We start from the raw sequence: 24,621 nt of genomic DNA on the forward strand, positions 1-24,621 counted from the left end.
GCTGTAGGTTTTTCCCAGACCCAAACTCTCAGGGCAGGAAAGGAGCAGGGGACCCCTCACTGAGTTCCATGCAACATTGTTTTGATTTTTGAACCTTGCTCATGTATTAGCTATTAAAAAATAAACTCCGGGCTTCCCTGGTGGCGCAGTGGTTGACAGTCCGCCTGCCGATGCAGGGGACACGGGTTCGTGCCCCGGTCCTGGAGGATCCCACATGCCACAGAACGGCTGGGCCCGTGAGCCATGGCCACTGAGCCTGTGCGTCCAGAGCCTGTGCTCCGCAACGGGAGAAGCCACAACAGTGAGAGGCCCGCGTACCACACAAAAAAAATAAAAATAAAAAAACTCCACAAGACTGTTTCCTGCCCCTCTAATATGGCAAGTTTGTGTGGATACTTATCATTTTATCAAATACATATTACAGAGGAAGTTATATGACATGACATTATAAATATAGTTGAATTAAGGCAGCTTGAACTCAGCCTTTTAGCCACTGAGCCATGGGCCTTTTATACTGTGGGAGCTTCTATACATTCATGGTGGGAGGTTATTTGGGGGAAGATAAAAGAAGTCAAGGTGTTTTTCTTCTGTTATAAATATTGTGAAGTGTGCATTGTTTTTTAAATCTCTTTGAAAAATATAGGTAATCCATGTAACAGAAATACGCCAGAATTTTCCAGCAGACATTCATGTAGCAATGGTTACTGCTAGGAATTGTTATGTTAGATACCCCAAGGCACTGTGTTTTTTAGTGCTGGCCATTGAACGAGTTGCTGACACACTATTAGTCAATTTTTGTCAAAAATACTTATTTTCCATTATTTTGCATGATCAGAATAATGGTTTTGTGAGCTGCTTGTTCCTCAAATGTGTCTTTTACACATTTCTTTGATTATCAGAGGAAAAGATGCTCAGTGAGATGAGGAATATGCTTGTTAAAAACATAAGTATATACACGATAATCTTTAGCTTTCCTCTTATAGTAATGGAAAGAAAAAAATAAAAGCCAAAAAGTTCTGTTTATGACTTTGAGTATTATAATACAGAATTTAAAAAATTGACCCCCTGACAATGTTGACTATAGTAATGGTAATGCAAATTTCAATAAAGAGAATCGCTACTGTCAACATTTTAAGAATTCCACTTGCTGATTCTAATGTCAAAGAGATCTGATTGCTACAAAAATTAAAACCTTAATTCAGATAGAAGATGCTTCTGATTTCCATATTTATGTTTAATGATTCCATTCTCATCACAGTCTCCTTTCTCCCTCCCAACCCCTCTTCTGCCCACCAGACACTGCATGGACCTCAGTGCAGCACAATGGCTCCCACTTGGTTAGTGTCAAAAGCTCGAACGGAGAAAGCCCCCGCCCTGTGTTTTTCAAGTACACAGCCAGCATGGACCAGATCCAGGCCATAATTGACTATGTGGACCACTGCCAACAGAAGCTGACTTTCCACTGCAAGAAGTCAAGGCTTTCAAGTCCCCATGGTGAGTAATCAGAGTAATCAGACATTGTGGGCGGTAGCCCCCACAGATCACAATGGCCTGCCAGAGATCCATGAGAACCTGTGCCTATAGTGCCCGGATCACATCTGAAGTGACAGGGATACTCTTCTTCGGAGCAAAGACCAAGGTCTTTGCTCAAAGCCAGGAATGATCTGAAGTTTCTTCCTAGACTCAACTGGGCAACTGAGCAGTAAAAGCCTCCTAAGGAGGCCCCTGGAATGCTCAGTGCTCATCTGCCATGATGGGCAGGGACCTCTTAATTTTGTTTTATCTTGGGAAGGATTGCTAACAACGACATGGCTTAGTTATCTGGAGGTGATTATTCCGTGAGATTCTTTTTCATAGACAATGCAATTAGTGTCTTGGCTAATTATTAATTAGGGAACAATGTTGGTATCACCGCCTCTTTCACACAACATAAGTGCTAATAGTTTATTTCTCATATCTTTTCTTCTTTTGAAAATTCTTTTTTTTTTTTTTTTCCGGTACGTGGGCCTCTCACTGTTGTGGCCTCTCCCGTTGCGGAGCACAGGCTCCGGACGCGCAGGCTCAGCAGCCATGGCTCATGGGCCCAGCCACTCCGCAGCACGTGGGATCTTCCCGGACCGGGGCACGAACCCGTGTCCCCTGCATCGGCAGGCGGGCTCTCAACCACTGTGCCACCAGGGAAGCCCGAATATTCTTATTTTTAATTTTATATTTTCTTCCTTTGAAAAATCCCATTCTGTTGGAATGTGCAACCTCACTGCCTTCATGAAACTGCTTGGTTTTCTGGAGGCTGGCGTGCCCCTTCTCTGATTAGGCATCTGGGGAGTGGAATGAGCAGAGGGCAGTAGGCAGGTTCTCTGAGTTCAAGCTCTTAGGACTTAGACAAGTCCCTGTCACTCAGCAGCTATGGGACTCAGGAAACCATTTTATCTTTTTTGAGTCTTCAGAGCTAAGACACTAACCTTGCCAGAACTTAATTGCACCACATCTATAAATGGCATGAAGTAAAAGCTACTTATTTGCATCTCTCCAGTTTGTTGAATTTATAGTTAGTGCTAGTGGGCTTAGTACTTACTGTTAGTTGATTGATGCCAGATGGATCACTGAGCTAAAATTGTATATTCCCAGAAGAATGAGAAAGCTGCCTCCAGGAGAGTAAATTATTGTTATGGGGCTTCCCTGGTGGCGCAGTGGTTGAGAGTCCGCCTGCCGATGCAGGGTACACGGGTTTGTGCCCCGGTCCGGGAGGATCCCACATGCCGTGGAGCGGCTGGGCCCGTGAGCCATGGCTGCTGAGCTTGCGCGTCCGGAGCCTGTGCTCCGCAACGGGAGAGGCCACAACAGTGAGAGGGCCGCGTACCGCAAAAAAAAAAAAAAAAAAAAAAAAAAAAAAATTATTGTTATGGGTTGTCTCACCAGGGAAAACAAGGCAAAGACAGAGTAGTGTTGGAACCAACCACTAGTCATAAAACAAAACCACCTAGTGAGTCATGGAGCAAACTCATACAACGTAGCAGATGGTCTATTCCAGAACCTGGACACGACCCAGATCAGCAAAGGATTCCCGCCTGGAGGGCCAGTGTCTGCCTATTGATTTGCATGTGGTTGCTCAATTGTTAGCCCTTCGATATATTAATAAGTATATAAAACAGCAACAGCAGCAACAAACACAAATATTTAAACAAGTGTTTAATTGGGGCTGGGGGGAAGGATGGAAAGAGAAAAGACTTATAACTTAAGAAACACGTGCTAAGAAAACAAAATAAGGGACTTCATTAACCATACATGCTCAAGTTATTTGCCTTTCTTATATGCTGCTCCTGGAGGATTGTTAGTACAAACTGAATTTAAACAAATTCACTACAGACCTATATATTTCCACAAGTGTTTAATTAAGGTTGAGTTGAGGCAGGCAAATAGTGTAGCCCAATACACCTTAAAACTGTTGCACTAATTTGCTCTGTATTATCAATAGACACAAATGGGTGTGCAGAGCTTTGATGCCACTCTTGTGTGGAAGGAGTGAAAACAACAAAGCCTGGGTCCCTCATTAGAAGGTTGCAATGTGAAAACAGTACAAGGGGACTGCAATGTGGGGAACAAGTAGCTTAGGAATTTTTTAGGGTAGATTGGGGAATGTCAGTCAAAATTCAGTTTTCTCTCAAGAATTTTCCACTGTTCAAATTCTCAGAAGTTATCAGGAGACTGAGGTGGTGGTAATCTTGAGAGGAGATAGAGCAAGTCTGGGGCCTCAGTGCAGCAGCTCTTGTGTAGGTTTTGTTTTCCAAGAGGGCCAGGGAGGAGCAGAGGGCCTAGGATCTTGCTAGGGTTCTGAAACATTTTTCCTTCAGCATCTTTAAGGTCTCTGTGTTACATATAGTTTCAGGGGATATGATTACAGGTGGCTAAAGAGGAAGTTGGATGACAGTAAGTGTTGACTCTAGGAAACCATTTGGTTACCCTACTATGAATGCTTAAGGTCATTGAGGATTGTAGCTGTGGCTGGAGAGAAGGACAGTGAACTATGAGCTAAAATAATTGAGGAAGTAAAGCCGTGTACCCTGGTCATTGATATCTCTCCTATTCCTTTTCATTTCAGTCTCTAATTCTTCTTCATATTATTCTTAATCATTTCTTATGCAAATTCTCTAAGTTACTCAAAGGAATCTTGAATGGAGCCAAATGCATTTTGTACCTTTAAAAACACTTAATGATTTTCACTTTAGAGAGAAAAATGTAAACACAGGGTAACACATTGGCATATAATGATTTCTTTGCTCTTCAAATCGATGAAAGAGAATGTTGAATAATTACATTTTTAAGATGGAATTTTGAAAAATATCTATTAAGTACCTATTAAATAATACACTAAAAAGATCTTCCACCCCCTAAAGATGTTTTCAACACATTAAAAAAAAAGATGGCTGATATTGATTTCTTGGCACACCTGTCACCCACTGGGCCTGCAGTGCGTGGTAATGAATGCAGTCCATGTGTTTACCAGCTGAGAGGTTGTCAGCAGAAGCAGAAGTCTCATTGAACAGGGAGCCATAATGAGCAGTGTCGATTGTAAGTTAGGGAGAAAGTTATTTCAGATTCTTAGTGGGGGCCTGATGGGGACAATTTAAGAGTTTGAAAGAGCACATGAAAATGGACAGGCAGCTTTGCAAAATTGATGTCACTTCCGTTTCCCCTCCTGCCCTGATTCTCTGTTTACTAGGGACTGTTTCCCCTCCCCGCTTCCGTGTGCACCATCTTTTCTGATCATCCTCCCCCCGGTGTACTGTAATCCCACACTGGGGCCTCAGCAGCATCTTTAGCGTAAGTGAGCAGTCCTGCAGAGCTGAGGCAGCCTCTGGCCCTGTCACTTAATTATACATTGCACTGAGGAGGGGAATGTGCTGAAGAACTGAATGTAGTTGTCTCGGACTTGCTCAAGCCGAAGACACCTCAGGCATGAAGAAGGCTTATCAGTGCCATTTCTTTAGTTTCCAAATACAGAGCAACCCATTCAGTATAAGAAGAAGCACGTCTCCAGGAAACTTTTAGGACATGCTAGGAAGTACATGTCTTAAACACATGCTTGTGTTTTTAGCTAATAAATAAAGTGAAAGAAATCCATATTTCTCATAATAACATTAAACGTTTTAATGGCATTTTAGGATCTCAAACAGATTTTAGATTCAGTGTGTAAATTACTGTGGTTTTTATTTTGATGACAATTCTTTCTTGAATGTTATTTCCAAAGAAATTATGTAAGTGGAGTCCTCAAGAAAAGTTTGTAAATATCGTGCCTGAATGAGTTAGGGACTACATGCTCATTTTCTGATAAAAGAAAAAAATTTGGTGACAACGTAAGTTTTGACATTAAAATATATATTTTTAAACAGTTGGGAGTCCTCTTAAAAATGATCCTATTGCACAGTTAAAATATGCTCACTTCTAAAATAGTCTCTCTATGTTTTAAATAGAGGGAAGTAAAGGAACTATATTGGGGAGGCAGGTAGTGGGGGGCAAAGTAGGTGTCACCTTTCTCATACTTGTCTTTCAGATGGAACCCCAGTGAGCTGGTGGGTTGGAAGAACCAATGAAACACACACTTACTGGGGAGGTTCTCTGCCTGATGCTCAAAAATGTACTTGTGGATTAGAGGGGAACTGCATTGATTCTCAATATTACTGCAACTGTGATGCTGACCGGAATGAATGGTGATTTCCATATAATTTCCCTGTGCAAACTGTAATTTTTTTATTGCTTAAACGATGTACCTTAGGCAGACATTGGACACAATAGTATAATAAAGAGAAAAAATTAAAGTATTCCCTAGCAAGTTAAAAGTATAAGCTTTGATGTGTATGATATCATTAATCTGAAGCCTAAAATATTAGGTAGCTATTTTTGTTGACTTGTGAGTAACTAATCATGTCCATTTTATTTTTCTAGTAAGACAAAATAGGAATTAATGTTTCCCATTCACTGGAAGTGAAATATCTGACTTCTTAAAGTTAAGTTAATCCACTTAATAAGATGACCACCCCTTGGCTGACCCAGGGCTGTTTGCTGACCTTCCTAATTCCCAGTTTCATTTTCTTAAATGGCCACACAGGGGAAACCAGACAAGGCCTTGAGTCCATGAAAGGGGGTATACAGAATACAAAACTCTCCATGCAACTGGAGGTCTCAGAAGGCTGCAAACCCAAAGAAAAGGTAGACAAGGACAAATCATCCAGTAGGCACTCTGGGTAGAAAAAAATAGCTCCCTGAAAACTCATGTCTACAGACTTGCCCTCACACAGATTTGGAGCCCAAATTTATATAACTTGGATGGTCCTCAAATTAAGTTAACGTAGCCACAGGTTGGCAGCACCACTGGCTCATCATAGGATTACATGAGATTCTCACTGGAGGCCTGCCCTCCCCCTTCACACAGACCTCACAGGATTCCCACAGATAAAATGCCACCAAACATGAGCTCACAATCTAGGGTTATACAACACCAGAGGACAGATGTGGGAGGCAGAAGAAAACACAAAGTGTAGATGAGGTGCCTAAAAGTCTCAGATCATGGATACATTCAAAACATAAGATAAAATAAATATGTGAGCTGCTTGAAAAATCAAAACTGGAATTGAAACATGAGAAAGTGATCAGATCCTATTAACAAAGATGATTGTGATTTGCAAAAGAATATTAGCCAATGATAGATAATATTTACCCAATTTAAGATTTGTTGGATCAGATATTAGACACAAGTGATCAGAAAATTGGTGAAATGGAAAATATGTGTAAATAAATGACACAGAACAGAGAGAAGCAAAATGGGATCGAGAAAAGCAGTGACATGGAGGAGTCATGTGGAGAAGATTGAAAATGTGTCTGATTAAAGTTTCAGAAGAGAAGATTTGAGATAATTAAGAAGAGGAAATATTCAAATAGCAGGAATATGTCCAGATTTGAGAAAACATTAGAATACCAAGCAGGATAAATAAAAGTAGATCCATATCTAGACACACCATGGTGAAATCAAAGGACACCAAAGAGAATGTTAAAAAGAGCAGAGATGAGAGCAAGACTCTTAAAGGAAAGACAGCCAACCAGCAGACCCCCCCTGAACAGCCCAGGACCCAGCCCACAGAGGGCAGGACACACCCCTCACAGGACGGAAGTGAAGTAACTGTCAAACTCCCAGTGCTTACCCAGCTGATATTTTAAAAAGTGGAATAAAATTAAAATCCAGACAAACAGACACTGAAGAAATTTACCACTAGCAGACTCCACAAGAGGAATTTTTAAGAATGGTTTTCAGAATGAAAGAAAGTGATCTTATAAGGAAGGTCTCAGAGGCAGGAAGAAATATTGAGGAAAAAAAAGCTGTAAACTCAGAGGTTAAAAACTAAAAGAAGAAAATACTAGACACTGATAACATGTAACTATATGTATGAATTTGAAACACAAGAAAGCAGTCAGATCCTATTAACAGAGATGATTGTGGTTTACAAAAGAGCTAAAAGAATGTTTAGAAATAAAAATATTATTGAAATTTAAAACTTGTTTTGTAAATATTTTTTAGAATTAAATTGCTTAAAGTTTATGTCTTAAAATTTGTGTAACCTCTAAATAATAGAAACAAAGCATGTAATATTCAAATCAGTAGAGGGAAGAAAGAAAAAATGGGATTTTAAAAACTTAGTTAATACAAAAGAAGATAGAAAGTGAGACTTTAAAAAAAGAGAAAGCAACAAGTACAAGATAAAAACTGTGTGAGTAATCTTGCACAATAAATGTGACAAAAATAACCATTTAAATCCAGATGTCATATTGAATTAAAAACAAATATATCTTGTCTGTAAACCTAGGCATATTGAAAGCAAAATACCAAAAAAAAAATAATTACCAGGCAAATATACGAAAAAGTTAGTAAAATTTTAAGGTTTAATGTGGACAAAGATCACTATTACTATACGATATTGCTTAATTTCACAATTAAAAAACAACAATGCTAATAAACTTGTATGTTTCTAATAAAAATGACTCAGAATGTATAGAGAAAAAAATTGACAAAACTGAAAGAAGAAATTTACAAATCAACCATGATAAGAAGAGATTTAAATGTACATCTGTTTGTAATTGGTAATCAAATGAACAAAAATTAGTAAGATAGAATATTTTCAAATGAAATTAACAACTTGATTTATTGGGAACATAAAATTGTAGAATACATAATTTTCTCAAGCACATGTAGTGCATTTTCGCAAACTGATTTTCTCAATATTCCATAAAGCAAAACTCAAAAAATTTTACAGTAGTTGTTATCCTATGGACAGTTTCTCTGATTACAATGCAATTAGGTGAGAAATGAATAATAGAAAGATAAAAAAATATACATGAGGCAATTCAAAACCACAATTGGAAAGACTGGAAACAAGGAAATAAAGATACATCACTCATAGAAAATATCGTTGTCAACAAAGAAAACCTAAGAGAATATACAGAAATATTATTGAAATTAATGAGAGTTTGGTAAGGCTACTTACTGAACCTTAGAATAACTGGATTCTTATCAAAAATGTGTTACAGGGGCCTCCCTGGTGGCGCAGTGGTTGAGAGTCCGCCTGCCGATGCAGGGGATACGGGTTCGTGCCCCGGTCTGGGAGGATCGCATATGCCGCGGAGCGGCTGGGCCCGTGAGCCATGGCCGCTGGGCCTGCGCATCTGGAGCCTGTGCTCCGCAACGGGGGAGGCCACAACAGTGAGAGGCCCGCATACCGCAAAAACAAAAACAAAAAAAAAAAAAAAAAAAATGTGTTACTATAAGAAAATATAAAAACCACTAGCAAAAGGAACAAAAGGGTATAGTACCTTGGAATAAAGATAACAAAAATATGCAAGACTTTTATAAAAAAGACATCATAAAACTTTATTATGAAAATACAAGAAGACCTAAATAAATGGAGACATCACACCACTGCCATGAATAGGAAAACTAAGCATCTCTCCTCCAAATAATTTTCTTGATTCCATTTAATTCCAAACAAATGCTAAACATTTGTTTATTTTTTGGGGTAGTGACAAACTGGTTCTAAAATTTATTTGGAAAAGAATGGTACATGAATAGCTGAGATGATTCTGAAAATGGAAACAATTGTGGGGAGACCAGCCCTACCAGACATGAATAAGGTTTATGATGCCACAGTAATTAATACAGTGTGAGTTTGCCGAAGGGATGAGCCAGTAGAACAGGTAACCCCAAAAAAGAGCCTGGGAGCTTTCAAAATATGTAATTCTGGGTGATGAAAATTATGTTGTCACCAGTCCCTCTTTCTCCCCAGCAATTATAAAACTTAAAGTTGACCCAGTATTTCTCCCCTGCAGCTTTCCCAACAACTCAAAGTAGTCAAAGCTCCATTATAGGGCTTCCCTGGTGGCGCAGTGGTTGAGAGTCCGCCTGCCGATGCGGGGGACACGGGTTCGTGCCCCGGCCCGGGAAGATCCCACATGCCGTGGAGCGGCTAGGCCCGTGAGCCATGGCCGCTGAGCCTGCGCGTCCAGAGCCTGTGCTCCACAACAGGAGAGACCACAACAGTGAGAGGCCCGCGTACCGCAGAAAAAAAAAAAAAAGCTCCATTATACCTCAAAAAAGTCTACTGAAAAACAAAACAAAACAAAAAAACCCAGAAGAATTTCTAGAGCATTAGAAACTAAAACCAAAAAAAGGTGGATATGGAAGTTCTCTTACTGAATGTTGAAAACTGTTTGTGAGAAATTTTCATACCTAGATATTCATGCAATCTTTACAAACTTTGGAAAAAATTGAGAAGCAAGAAGAAAACAGATGTAACTAAAAATTAGGCAGTTTTGAATGAGTCTGGTGAACATGGCATATAATATCTGCATAAAGCATGGACAGTGGGAATGACCTAGTACTAATAAAGAATTTTTAAATAAGAAGAGTTTAAAATTTTCTCAGATTCAGGAAGGTACTTTGCAAACAACAAAAGGACAAAAAGACTTTATGATGCTATCTGCTTTAATGCACACTACATGCATTATGATTTTTTTAAAGTTTTTTTCAGGTCTGTGAATGTATTGTCAATGTTAAAAACAATTAAAATGTAGCTTTTTGCTATATAGAAAGTGTAGCTTTTAAAAGGTTCCTTAAAATTCAAAGATCCTCAATGAAGAACTTACGCACTTACATTTTTCCTCTAAGATGTTCTACCAGAATAGCAATCACGTGATTTAAAATACTATTTGTAATGTTTACTGACATTTAATACCAGGAATTGATTTGGTGTGTTCTCCCTGTGTTTATAACAAAATAAATTTCCAGACTGACCCCTTCCCCCATAATCCAGTGGCACCTTCTAGCTTGTGAATACCGTTCCCAACAAAGTCAGGTGTTATGTGCTTGGGATGAAGCCTGTGTACTTCTAACAGCAGGAGTTGCAGGGGCTTCACCAGGTAAAGCCATGCTGTTTAATTCAGTCTGAGTTTTTGACGCAATCTGATTTTTAAAAATTGTTTCTTAAATTTTAGGGTTTTATTTCATATTTTTCATATCTTAACCATATGCACTGCCCGTCACTTTGTTCAAAATTTTAAACAAAATAAAAATCTTAATAATTTTACATTTTCTAACTTAAAAGAATATTTCGATGCCTAGCAGAATTGGAATGATTAACTATTAAGTTAGGAAGATTTTTTTGCAGAAAAGCTGTCAGGTTGAACCGTGTGAAACAGCTGATTTTTTGACCTGCAAAAGTGGCAGTTTCAAATGTTTCAACTTGTGTATACAGGAGTGAGTGGTGGCTTTGTAATTACTTGGAATTAAAACTTACTAGGTTCTACACAGACCAATAAATTAGACAAACTAGTATTTGTTCATAAATCAGAAGTACGTATGTAATGGAAGTATACAGTGAAAAATATGAACAGCTTACAAGGTATAGAAAAACCTTCCTACTTTGTCCAGAGAGGACCGTGGTGGTACAACCAACTTACCAGCCAGGTCCTCTGGCTCCTGTTCCAGTCCTATTGTATTAAACCATAGATATTAATATGTCCCCAAATAGTCACTTACATGATGATATTATTAGTATTGTTATTATTTATAACATCCACTGGGGGGCATCGATGGTGGGTTTTGTGTTCACATCCCCAACACACAGGGCCTGGCAAATAGAAGATGCATATTAAGTGTTTGTCGAATGAATGGATGGTGACAGTCTTTGGCAAAGCACTTTCCCATGCATTAGCCCATTTATTAATTGGAAGAATATATTGTATCATATCTTCATCATGGTTTTGAATCAGTATTTTGTTTTGATTTTTTTTTAAATTTATGGCTTCCACAAATAAGGAAATGCCTCATAACCACAGTAGGAATTTCTGAAACTTTAGTAAAAAAAAAAAAAGTCCAAGTATTGAAAACCTAAGTCTTGTCAGTCAGGTGGTTTTGTTTTTTGTTTTTTGTCTTTTTTTTTTTTTTTTAATGAAGGAAGATTGCTCTTGCTTCTGTAAATTCTGCATTGAAGTCTTACACAGTGGCTGAATTGGAAAGAGCAATGAGCTGCTAATTGCACTGAAATGTAATCTCATACCTGTATCCATGACCATAATTTTGGACCTGCCTGCTTTCTTCTCTATGGTCACGTAGATGAACAAAGGTCTCTGGTCCACAGAAGACCTCATTCAACATATTAGTATGTTTGTAAGTGTTCAGATGAGATGTTTGATTTCCCTACTGTTATGTATTTACAAATTTAGCTTAATACCCCTTGAACTGCAATCAAAGACTATTACTCTTCTGTACATTTTTCAGAATAATGTTAAGGTGGTTGTATTTGTTTTCTAGGACCAGCAACACAGTAGTCCTTTCCCATAAGAAGCACTTGCCGGTCACTCAGGTTGTGATGAGAGACACAGGGCGACCACATTCTGAAGTGGCTTATACACTGGGGCCTCTGCTCTGCTCGGGGGACAGTAAGTAGGGGCAAGAGGAACTGTCTTCATCCCTGCTAATACCTGTCAATCTTTTAAGAGAAATCGAACTGCCTGGGTTCATTAAAAATACTGTCTATACTGATAATCTGTACTTCATTAGGAATGTATTAACTTTATAAAATAAGTGTATATTGTTAATGTAATTGAGAAAAAACATATTACCTCTGGATTATGTAGAGGTATCTTTTATATGACATGTACATGAGACTGTGCTGCCAAGATTCGTGGAATCATCTGAAATATCATATCACTTGTTCAGCAAATATCTAATATGTACCTACTAAGTATAAGGCACTTTGCTGAATGCTGAGATGCCTGAAATTGGTAAGATAAGGAGAAAATGAGAGGACAGAACCCATCAAGTGTATCTAGTCATGAATGCCTTCGGACAATTCTGAATTTTTACACAGGAAGCCTCGATGCTCCTAACTCCACTTACCCCTCCAACTGCATCTTGTGTATCCTTCATGTCCCCAAAATAACTGAAATAAAGTATATGAGTTCGGGTTTCCCTGGTGGCGCAGTGGTTGAGAGTCTGCCTGCCGATGCAGGGGACACGGGTTCGTGCCCCAGTCCGGGAGGATCCCACATGCCGCGGAGCGGCTGGGCCCGTGAGCCATGGCCGCTGAGCCTGCGCGTCCGGAGCCTGTGCTCCGCTACGGGAGAGGCCACAACAGTGAGAGGCCCGCATAACGTAAAAAGAACACAAAAACAAACAAACAAACAAAATATGAGTTCTTTAATTTTCATCCTTCTACTCTCTCTTGAATATCAGGCCTTCTCCTCCATCTCGTCCATTGCTCCCCAGAAACTGCTTTTTCCAGGTCACCAGTGAGAACTCAACATTTCTAAATCCAATTCTTATTCCCTGATATCATCTGAGTTGACCTGTCAGCAACTTTGGATTCCTCCCATGATTCAAACTTCTTTAATTCACTTTCTTTCCGTGGTGGCCAGCATACCACAAAATTTTCCTACCCTCCTCTCCCCAACCTTCCTTCACCTCGCCAGCGGGATAACATTGGGGTTCCCCAGGGCTCTATCCTCCGCCCTGTCTCCTCTCTGCTCTCCACTGGTGATCTTCTCCCATCATCTCATGGCTTTAAATACGGCATGGGCATCAATGACCTCCACGCCTATACCTATACCCAGTCTTCCTGAACTCCCAACTCCTGCATCCAGCTGGCTATTCTGTACGTCTTCATTCCAGTTGGCATTTCAAACCCAACTTGTCAAAAAATGAGAAAAGAAAAAGAAAGCATTTCCACACCAACCTTCCTCAAATCAAAGGATAGCAACTCCATTCTTCCTGTTGCTTCTTAGACTGAAAACATTACAGTCATTCGTAACTTCTCTTTTCTATCATAACCCACATCTAATTCATCAGCAAATCTTATTGGCTGTAACTGCAAAAATGGATCCAGAATTTATCTCCATTACCACCTGTACCTGGATTGTTGCTGTGGCCCCATAACTGGCCTACCTGCTACTGTCTCTGCCCACTTAGCTGATACTCCACACAAGAGCCAGAGGGAATAAAATCAGGTCACATCAGTCCTCTGCCCCAAACTCTCTGCTGGCACTCATCTCAGAGGAGAGGCCAAAGTACAATGTCCACCAAGGCCACAGTAGCCATGTTGCCCTCTGAGCCAGGCAGTACCACAGTGGGGCCTGTGGAACCACAACCCTCCCTGGGGCCCCATAGGAGGCGTTGCCATGTGAGGGAACCCTGGCATTTCTGAACCTTGCTATTGGGAAAAAAAAGAGGGTCCTATTTCAGATAATAAAAATACTGAGATGCAGATAGTCAAAATGTAGAAAGCCTATGAACGTGCCTTGACTTGATGATAGTATAGTTAATTTTCTCGCTCATAAATATGTAAACCACTGTTCTCTTTCTGGATAAGGTGAAGCAAGTACAACCCACCCCGTCTCTCACTGAACTCACCCATGAAACCTGGACAGAATGCATGAAGCAGTTATCTCAGGACCCTGGAAAGCAAATAGCAGCAGGGAAGAGAAAGCAAATTTCACCATTTATTTTTTCCTCCAGTATCTCTCAGCCGCTGGGTCCCAGATGGAGAGAGTCCCAGGAGAAGTCCTCTAGTCCTGGTTGGAGGAGGGGACAGGGAACTCCTAACTGTGAGAGAGCACAGTAGTCTCATTTCTCCCCTTCTCTCTGTTTTCTGCGGTTCCAGTTCCCAGGCAGCCCTATGGCAACAGTGGTAGAAGCTGCCTCAGAAACACAAGAGCCAGAACTCCGAGGAAAGGCATCTTCTGCTCTGGACAGGGGAGCCCTGACTCTACGACAGTGGCAGACTCATGTTACTTTTGTTTTCTTTCTCTGTTCACCTATCACTAGGCAATGGACATGTGTACAGGTGCAGGAGTGAATAGGAAAGCACAGTAAAGCAGGCTGAATAGAGCCCTAGTTTTCTGGTTGTATGATTGAAAAGGGAGCTGCAGGGAACTAGAAAGTATCTGGAAGAGCACAGAGAGGGAAGAGTTCAAGAGAGTGAGGCCACAAGTTGTCTATGAAGTCCTGGGTTCACCTCAGAGCTACACATGCCTGGATCTGCTCCTAATTATAGACCAAAGTTGAGAACTGAAGAGGCTACCATCCAGGACTCAGACTGGCCACTGAGTGGTGCAAAAGCGAGGCAGAGCTCAATAGCACTGCAAAAGCTTTGAAAACGGGACTGCCATAGGAACCATGGACCACGCACGGAGGGCAGGTTGGAATGTGTGGCCAGATCCTAACCAGGACAGCTGCCTGCAAAATAAGAAAAAGATCAACATGCACTTTGAATTTAAGCAAAGCCCAGAGTTTGTTAACATAATATTTTAAAGATCTAGGAAATAGTCCAAAATTACTTGGCATACAAAGAACCAGAAAAATCCAAGTTTGCATAAGCAAAGGTAATCAGTAGATACCGATGACACAGAGGTTAGAATTATCTGATAAAGACACTAAAACAGCTATTACACAAAAACTCTAACAAGTAATAATAAATGCTTTTGAAACAAATAGAAAAAGAGAAAGTTTCAGCAAAGAAATAGGATATATACAGGAGAGCTAAATGGAAACTTTAGAAATAAGAAGTACAGTAATGGAAATGAAAGATGCACTGGATGGGTTAAATAGCAGATTTGAGATGAAACAGTCAATGACACTGAGGATAGATAAATAGAAAGTATCCAATCTGAACAAGAGAAAGAAAAAAGGTTGAAAAAAAAAATGAACAGGGCCTCAAGGACCTGTGGGTTAATAATAAAAGATATAACATTCATGTAATTGAATTTCCAGAAGAAGAGAGGAAAGAGTGCTGGTGCTGAAAAAATATTTGAAAAAGTAATGGCTGAAAACTTTTTAAGTTTGGCAAAAGAGAGACTTGAGAAGTTGAATGAACCTGAAACAGTATAAACTCAAAGAAATTCACATCTAGACATATCATAAACAAACTGATGTGAAAACTAAAGACAATGAGAAATTTTTTGAAATCAGCTAGAGAGAATAATGATGCATTGCCTATAGCGAAACACCAATTCAAATGACAGTAAGTTTCTCATCAGAAATATAGAGGTCAGAAGGAAGTGGCAAAACATTTCTCAAGTGCTGAAAGTAAAGAATTGTCCGTCCAGAATTCTATGTTAAGCAAAAATATACTTCAGGAATGAAGGTAAAATTTTTTTTAATTTCAAGTGAAAGAAAACTGAAAGCATTCATCGCCTGAAGGCATCCTTTAAAAGAATTTCTAAAGGAAGTTTTTTTAGATAGAAAGGAAATGATATCAGAAGGAAATTTTGAACTTTGGGAATAAAAAAATCAACATTAGAAATGGTAAATACCTGGGTAAATTTAATAGATTATTCTCACGGCAATAATGTAAGAAAGAAAATAAGTGCATACAGGCTGGAAAGCAAGAAAGAAAACTCTATTCACACGTATATACATACGATTGCCTACATAGAAAATCTCAAGGAATGTATCCCCCCCCCCCCGGCAAAAACAAAAACACTACTAGGTCTTAAAAGTGAGCTCAACAAGATCACAGGATACAAGGTCAACAGAAGACAAATCAGTCATATATTCTAGCAATGTATAAATGGAAACCAAAATTTACAAGACAAAGTCATTTTCAATAGCTCAAAAGAATATAATACTTAGGTATACATTTAACAAAAACATGTGTAAGATCTGTAACTCATCAAAAAGTGACTAAATACTGAAGAAAGGAATCAAAGAATCTAACTAAAGGGAGAGGTATACTGTGTTCATGGATTGGAAGACTCAATATAGGAAAGATGTCAGTTCTCCCCAAGTTGAAAACACACTTCACCAAAGAGGATATAAGAGTGGCAAATAAGCACAGGAAAAGATGTGCAACATCATTACCTATTAGGGAAGGCAAATTAAAACCACAGTGAGATACTACTACACACCAATTTGAATTACTAAAATAAAAGACATATATACTCACAATATCAAATGCTGGTGAAGATATGAAACAACTGTATCTCTTATACATTGTTAATGGGAATTAAAAATGGTACAGCCACTCTGGAAAACTGTTTGGCAGTATCTTATAAAGTTAAACATATACTTACCATATGACCCAGGGATTATACCCCTGGGAATTTACCCTAGAAAAATGAAAACATATGTCCACACAAAAACCTTTACACAAATGTTTATAGCAGTTCTTTGTGTAATTGACCAAATCTGGAAAGAACCCTAGTGTTCTTGAATGTGGACAAATAAACTGTGGCAGATCCATATGATGGACTATTACAGAGCAGTAGAAAGGAATAGATATTGACATGCAACAGCTCGAATGAATCTCAGAGGCTTAATGTAGAGTGAAAGAAGCTGATCTCAAAGGGTTGCATACTGCATGACTCTATTTATATGCTATTTGGAAAAGGCAAAACTATAGGGACAGAGACTAGTTCATGATTGCCAGGGCTTAAGGGTGGTTGGAGATTGTGACTATAAGGAAATAGCAGGAGGGAGGTTTTGGGGTGATGGAGCTGTCTTTTATTCTGATTTTAATGATGGCTATGCAAATCCACAAATGTATTAAAAGTTATGTAATTGTATGTCCCTAAAAAGTCAATTTTACTTGATGATAATTCAAAAAATAATATTGTTTTTAAAAAAACACGGGTCATTTCCAGAGTGGTTGTCCCTCCACTCAGGTGCAACCATGTCCAGGTTCTTAATCCTCAAAACTATTTGGACATTCATGTCATGGCTACATGTTCAGAAGAACCACAAAATGAAGGCTTTTAAAGATAAATAATGCAATGAATGGTAAAAATCCTAGAAATATAAAAAGTAATTGTTGTTTGTTTTGTTTCATTGTTATTTTCACTGTCTTTTTTTTTCTTCTTGTGAACAGATTCATTTTGGAATTCAGCTTCCTTCAATACTGAGACTTCATACCTTCATTTCCCTACGTTCCGAGGAGAGCTTAGCGCTGATGTGTCTTTCTTTTTTAAGACCACAGCTTTTTCGGGGGTGTTTGTAGAGAACCTGGGGATCACAGACTTCATCAGGCTAGAGCTGCGAGGTGAGTTGCCCACTCTGGGCAAAGCCATGGGGTCCTCAGTTATTAACAATCACCTCGTTGGTAACATAATTTCTGATGTATTGCCATGCTTCCTCTGTCAGTTGTATTTCTTGATTAAATGCTAAAATTCTATGATTTAAAATATTTTTAATAGAAAGTAAAACAGTGATTCACGAGACATACAACAGTCTATACAATTCCTTGTTGTCTTAATTCTATGTGCAATCAGGATATTAAACCAAACTGGTCAAATAACCGCTGACTAAATCACAAAATTATGTGATTTAATTGACTAGTCATATTGTTTATGTATGTAGGCAAAGCTTCATTTCTTACTATGTGAATTTCACATAGTGCTTTTAAAACTATATTAAGATTTAAACCACCTTTAAATAAACTCACTTATACCTATGAAGTCAGATAAAATGTTAGTTTTATTTCTATAAGTAATATCTCTTGCTTAGGGCTTAGCAAGATGAATAGTAAACTCTAAGAAGTATGTTAAAGTCAGCTTTGCTTTTTGCTTTTGCTTTTGCTTTTTTTTTTTTTACCAACTCACAGTGACGTTTGTCTGCATCCATATCATGGTCTTCGTTCATAAGGAGCATGTCATGGTGCTTTTTTCATGTTTACTCAAGACCAAATTTTCTCCCCTGTGAATGAACTTGACCAGCTTTCATATCTTTATTTCCAGCCCCTGCAGTAGTGACCTTTTCCTTTGATGTGGGGAATGGGCCTTGTGAGGTCACGGTGCAGTCCCCCACTCCCTTTAACGATGATAGATGGCACCATGTGAGGGCAGAACGGAACGTTAAAGAAGCATCCCTTCAAGTGGATCAGCTCCCTCGGGAGACCCAAACTGCCCCAGCTGATGGGCACGCCCGCTTGCAGCTCAACAGCCAGCTCTTCGTGGGTGAGTGCCGCTAGCGGCTTGTAACTGAGCTGTGCTGTGAGTGCGGAGGTGGACCGAGAGAAAATCACAGCTACAACGGTAGTGATGATACCAATTGCCACGGTGACTACTGTCGGCCCTGGCGGGAGGCAGAGATATTGAGTAAAAGCCTCTGAACCGAGAAGGAACTTTGGGACTGAAAATCGAAGCAGGCAACTCCGTAAAGTGCAATTATGAAGTTTATTGTGGGTAACTTACATCCAGGGGACGATGAGCCAGAGACGTTCACAGCTGCACTTCGTGCCCTGGAAAAGCCTCCTGGGGGATTTAAAGGAGCCAAAACTAAAAATAGAATCTGACTACCACGTGAGAAGCACCCATGGTTAGGAATCGGGACCTTTTTCCTCCCCGAGGGGGTCTCATGACCACCTGCATCAGCAAAAGGCACTCTTCCAGTTTTCATATTAGATGAAGGCAAGGGTAAAGGTTGATAAGGAACTTATCTGGCTGGGATGCATTCCTTGTGAGTAAGCTAAAGCTCAGTCACCCAGAAAGAGGAGGGGGTGGGACTGCGGGCCTAAGATGGACCTGACAAAAGGGAGTCAGTGTGGTTCAGCCACACAGACACTATGCACCAAGAGCTCATTTAATATAAATATCTCTGCTATAGATTATTGCACCCAATTTGCAGATGAGATCATGGAGGCTCAGAGACATCAAGGGACTTAACCATAGAAACCCAACTGGAAGGAAAATCCAAACTCGTGTTGGACTGATTCCCAAGCTTGCACTCAGTATCATAGACGATTTATGTTTGTTTCAATTACTTCTTATCCATACTATTTATAAAACAATTAGCATTTTTTATCCATTTCTCTCACTTCACTTGTCAGTTTAGTTAGAGAACCAGCCCCATAATTGGGACAAAATCCTCCAGAGTCCCCTCAGAAACAGGCATAGGAGCCCAGGTAGGCTGAGGCAGCCTCGTGTGGCTGGGCACAGCAGGACTTTCCCCAGCCCAGCACCTGGTTCCTCTCAGTCCTGCACCCGCTCTGCTGCTCTCTTATTGCCAATGCCTTGTTTAGACCCAGAGCTGGCTCATCATTCTGCTGTCCATTCTATAAAGATTAAAGCTCTGGGTAGTGGGAGTCTTCCCTCTAACTTACCTGCTTATTCTTTATTATTGTTTGTTTTTCCCAAAGGGAGAAACAAGTTTTGCTTCATTACTTTTTAGATAACTCTATTCTAATTTGGAAACTAAGCAGATTAATGAAGTAGCTCTCACTTGGTCTTTTCTCACATATTTTAAAGTAAATAAGGACACAGTCCAATGAAAAATTGATATAAATCACAAATTAGCACATAGTCTGCTTTGCCAGGTGATACCTACTGCCGTGTCCAGGAACTAATGCTATTCAGTGAAGTTAAGTGTGTGTGTGTGTGTGTGTGTGTGTGTGTGTGTGTGTGTGTATACAGCCCATGGCACCATAAAACAGCTTCAAGCACGGTTAGTTCTTACTGAGTGGAGGCTTCATTCTAAATTATCAAACTGCAAATCAAATAATTCTATTTTCTGATTTATAATCCTGAGGATTAATTAGCGGAATTTCTAGGAACAAAGTTTGGATGGAAATCTACCTAGAACTAGTGTTTCCACTATGGTAATGTTTCTAAAGCCTGAGGAGTTAGTTGAAAATTCAGATTTGGGGTACCTTCCCCAGGCCCACTGAATCAGAATCTTTTGGAATAAATCCAAAATCTGTTCTTAGCAAACACTCCAAGTGACTCCTGTGCTCCCATATTTATTATGCTCACATGAGAAATGATAGAAATATAGGGGGATATATATTGTTTGGTTAATGTTATACCACCTGACCTCAGAGCCGCCAGGATGGAGTATGAAAGGCCTGAGGTCCTACATTTTGGTTTTACCCCTTCTGCCTTCTTTTTCTTTGTTCTTGCCTCAGTTCCTTTTCACAGCTTTATTAGTGAGAGCTCTTCTAAGTAAGAATTAGTATTTTATATATGTGTAATACATATGCTATACAAATATATAAACAAATTTGTAATATATTATATTAAATACATACACAAATTTATATATTACAAATTTATAATATATATTACATCTCAAAGATTTTCAACTATGTAACCTTTATTATGCATGTCATTGTTTGTAAATTTAAACTTTACAAGGGATCAGTGGTGTTTATTTTGTTTTTTAAGAAAGGAACAATGTAAAAAAAGTCTTTCTAAATATAACTTGAAGAAGTATTTTTAGAACAAATATTTACCAAGTTCAACTTAAAAAATATTTTCATTAATGATTTATTCAGTGCCATTTGATGATTCTTAACTTTTGACCACAGCCTATGTCTTCAGAATTATATTTGTTCATAAAACCTTGGACAGATGAATTTTTGTCGTATGGCCTCAGTTCAAAGTGGAGATGAAATCCCGAAGAAGACACCCAGGAACGTGTTTGCATTTGCAGTGTTTCCCTTGTAGGTGGAACAGCAAGCAGACAGAGAGGCTTCCTGGGATGCATTCGATCTCTAAGGTTGAACGGGCTGGCCCTGGATCTGGAAGAAAGAGCCACAATGACGCCAGGAGTGGAGCCAGGGTGTCCAGGACACTGTAGCAGCTACGGACACCTGTGTCGCAACGGAGGGAGGTGTAGAGAAAAACACAGAGGGATCGAGTGTGACTGCACCTTCTCTGCGTATGATGGGCCATTCTGCGAGAATGGTGAGTGTGACCGAGGAGCAGCTTACAGGGAAAGGATGGAACATTTGAATTCTGTGAAGACGTTTCTGGCATTTGACACTGTAAAGAAAAGATAAGGCAGTTCTCTGTAATTAGCTGAAATAGAATTGTTTCTGTCCCAAATGCCTCCGTTTCACTTGGCAGGAGGTATGATTCTATTCTTTTGAAGGCCGTTGACTGCTTCTGTTAGATCTGATGTCATCCCCTCTGGATTTCTCAGAGGGTCATCAGTGCAACACTTTGAGGAGAGCAATAACCTTTTAACTGTATGTTTACACTGGACATTTAATTTTCTGTAAACCTAAGATGAAGCCTTTTGGAGGTAATAGTAAAATATTGTTACTCAGTTTTGGGTTACAGGAATATGGAAAGATTATCTTTTTATTTATACTTTATTGTTTTTCATCTTAAATTTTTACATTAAAAAACAGCAAAGCATACCATTATTATTTTCTCTTTTGAGATATTTAAGGATTAGAGATATTCTTTAAATATACAGAAATATTCATAAAACAAGACACGTGCACTTACATATTGCTAATATAACTAAAAATGCATGTCATTCCAGAAATTTCTGCCTATTTTGGAGCTGGCTCCTCAGTGATTTATGATTTTCAACATTACAATGACAGCTTCGGTAAGAACTCCAGCTCCTTTGTGGCTTTATTTCATGAGGATCTGACATTGACGGGAGAAATGGCCACACTGAGCTTCCGGACCACAGGGATGCCCAGCTTACTGCTCTATGTGAGCTCCTTCTATGAGGAATACCTTTCAGTTATCCTCGCCCCGAATGGTGAGTATCTTTACCATACGAACAAGAAGACTGACTTAGGAGAAATCAGGACCATAAGGAGGGGGCCCTTTCAGTGCTAAACTACAAACAAGAAAGCACAAGTGCATCCCTGTGACACCTGTGTTATTAGGGTTGGTTTGTTTTCATTATAACCCCAAATGTTTCTCGCTAGCGTTACCATTTCAGTGATTAAATTCAGATGGCTCTTGGGCTTCCCTGGTGGCGCAGTGGTTGAGAGTCCACCTGCCAATGCAGGGGACACGGGTTCGTGCCCCGGTCCAGGAAGATCCCACATGCCGCGGAGTGGCTGGGCCCGTGAGCCATGGCCGCTGAGCCTGTGCGTCCGGAGCCTGTGCTCTGCAGTGGGAGAGGCCACAACAGTGACAGGCCCGCGTACCACAAAAAAAGAAAAAAATTAAGATGGCTTTCTTCTATAAATGTCTGATCATTTCATGTATCTGATGTTTAACTGTCTTCTTGTTATTGGTAAGGAGTCTTTCCTTCTGCATGTGAATAAATTAGTGTCACAGTTCATTTTGAAAGAAGATATTTTATTCATGGAAAATATTTCCTCCTTCTTGGAAGGGAAGTAAAGAAGTGCATTAAACCATATAGAAAGCCAATTTCCATGAGCATCAGATAAATATGATTGTTCTTTACCCATCAGTGTTTGGGAAGTCAGTTATGCCCTATCTGCATACAAAGAAAAGTGGGAAGACAGTTACCTAACCCATGGTCACCAGTAAGAGAACAGAACCAAGACTTTCCAAGTCAGAGAGCAAGATCAAGCTTTAACCTTTTCTCATGGAGAATAAAGGGAGAAACTTAACTTCTGGAAAAGACTTCTATGATCGCTGACTGATAAGATCTATTACAGGTGGTACCAGAGTTACCAGGTAGAGGATGCATCTATGAAGGAGAGCAGTGTGTGGATTGGAAGATTTAGATATTGTAGCAAATCACTCACTTCTCTCTTTTTGCTGCTTCTTGATTATGGCAGAAACCTTAGAAAACATTTCTGGTTGTGCAAAAAAAAAAAATGTATATATATATATATATGTGAATGTCAGTGATAAATTAAAATGCATTAACATAAGTCACATTAAAAGAAGTTATGCTTATAGAAACTGAATGTTAATATAATATTGCTTGAGGTTTTACCATTTAATAATATGAATACTACATGAATAATTAACTTCAAGCCTAGCTTGGCATTTTCATATGCTTAACTTAGACTTTTTCCTCTGGTTAAGGAAAATGGAAGAACTTGGAAAAAGACCATTTAGTCTTAACTTTTAAGACTGTGTAATTGAATTCTGAATTTGACCCCAGAACATCACATAAATGATTACTAGTCCAGGAAAGGTGACTATTGCGCACTCAAGTAAATGCTCCATAGATTCAAGTTATATTAATTTTTTTTAAATGTGCCTTAGAACCTGCACTGGCTGTTTTTATAAAATTCTATTTCAGTTAAAAATGTCATTTTTCTCTTCTTTAGGAAGTTTGCAAATCAGGTATAAGCTAAACAGACACCGAGAACCTGATGTTTTTAACTTTGGTTTTAAAAACCTGGCTGATGGACAGCTTCACCAGGTGAAGATTAACAGAGAAGCAGCAGTGGTCTTTGTCGAGGTAAGATTGTACATTCAACAACAGCAATGATAATCAAAATTGTGATGCTCAGAATGTATGACCTAAAGCAAAAATTTGATAATAAATCCTAGTAAAAGAAATGCGTATCTGGCACTCTTCTTCCATAAGTCTTGCTAAGTCAATGTGTTTTGTTTTGTTTTGCAATGTCTGTTTGTTTAGCAAGAGACTGTCAAAATTATTATTAATATTTGACCATTTAAAATACCAAGCTGTCCTCATTGGTTTTACTTTATTTGGTTGGGAAATATTGCCTAGTTTATCATAGTGACTACTGGAGATATTTCAGTGGGAACCTATTCCCATTGGGTTACAAAAGAACAAATGCTCCAGAAATTTAAACACAAGGGAAAAAGCAAGATCTTGCTTAAAGTGGGAATACATTTTGAAAAACACTGGAGTCTTTAAGTCACACATTGTCACTGGGTTTTGAAGAATAATCTTTTATACTGAATCTGTATGAATAATACATTTTTCTGCTCATGTTACAAATTTCCTCTAAATAAGTAAAAACTTTGAGGTTCAAAGTAGCTCTTGCATTTCTTTGTGGATTGTACCAATTATAGATACTTAAATCATAAAGACAAATGTAGGGGAATGGGATGGACAATGAGGTGGAGTTGAACTTGAGGTGTTACAAGAATTGTTTATAATACACTTTTCTCCTTTAACCTTTGTGATAGCAGGAACATATGGCTTATTTTTTTATCATTTTTATTGGTCTTCCTTTGATTCCCATCCTCTTATCATCAAAATTGCTTGACATTTTGATGTCTATATCATGTGGAACATTTAATAGGTTAACCAGAATGCAAGGAGACAAGTCATCCTGTCTTCAGGGACAGAATTCAATGCTGTCAAATCCCTCACGTTGGGGACAATTTTAGGTAAGTGGAAGAAAGAGAGCCCCCTCCCCCTACCGCCCAGTGACTGGGATT

General features: G+C 39.1%; 1 protein-coding gene across 2 annotated transcripts in view; it reads left to right on the plus strand.

The window, feature by feature from the left end:
• LOC309800172 (contactin-associated protein-like 3) overlaps positions 1–24,621 on the plus strand; it is a 178,907-nt gene that overhangs the window by 139,928 nt on the left and 14,358 nt on the right. For both annotated transcript variants that reach the window (XM_082614073.1, XM_082614072.1), the window contains exons 13-21: positions 1,297–1,494; positions 5,552–5,708; positions 11,855–11,982; positions 17,406–17,576; positions 18,271–18,489; positions 20,977–21,216; positions 21,803–22,030; positions 23,532–23,665; positions 24,483–24,570. In XM_082614073.1, coding sequence (XP_082470199.1) covers positions 1,297–1,494; positions 5,552–5,708; positions 11,855–11,982; positions 17,406–17,576; positions 18,271–18,489; positions 20,977–21,216; positions 21,803–22,030; positions 23,532–23,665; positions 24,483–24,570 — 1,563 coding nt within the window. The remainder of the gene's footprint in view (positions 1–1,296; positions 1,495–5,551; positions 5,709–11,854; positions 11,983–17,405; positions 17,577–18,270; positions 18,490–20,976; positions 21,217–21,802; positions 22,031–23,531; positions 23,666–24,482; positions 24,571–24,621) is intronic.

The sequence above is a fragment of the Mesoplodon mirus genome, assembly GCF_964341445.2.
Source record: "Mesoplodon mirus genome assembly, chromosome: 1".
Lineage (NCBI taxonomy): Eukaryota > Metazoa > Chordata > Mammalia > Artiodactyla > Ziphiidae > Mesoplodon > Mesoplodon mirus.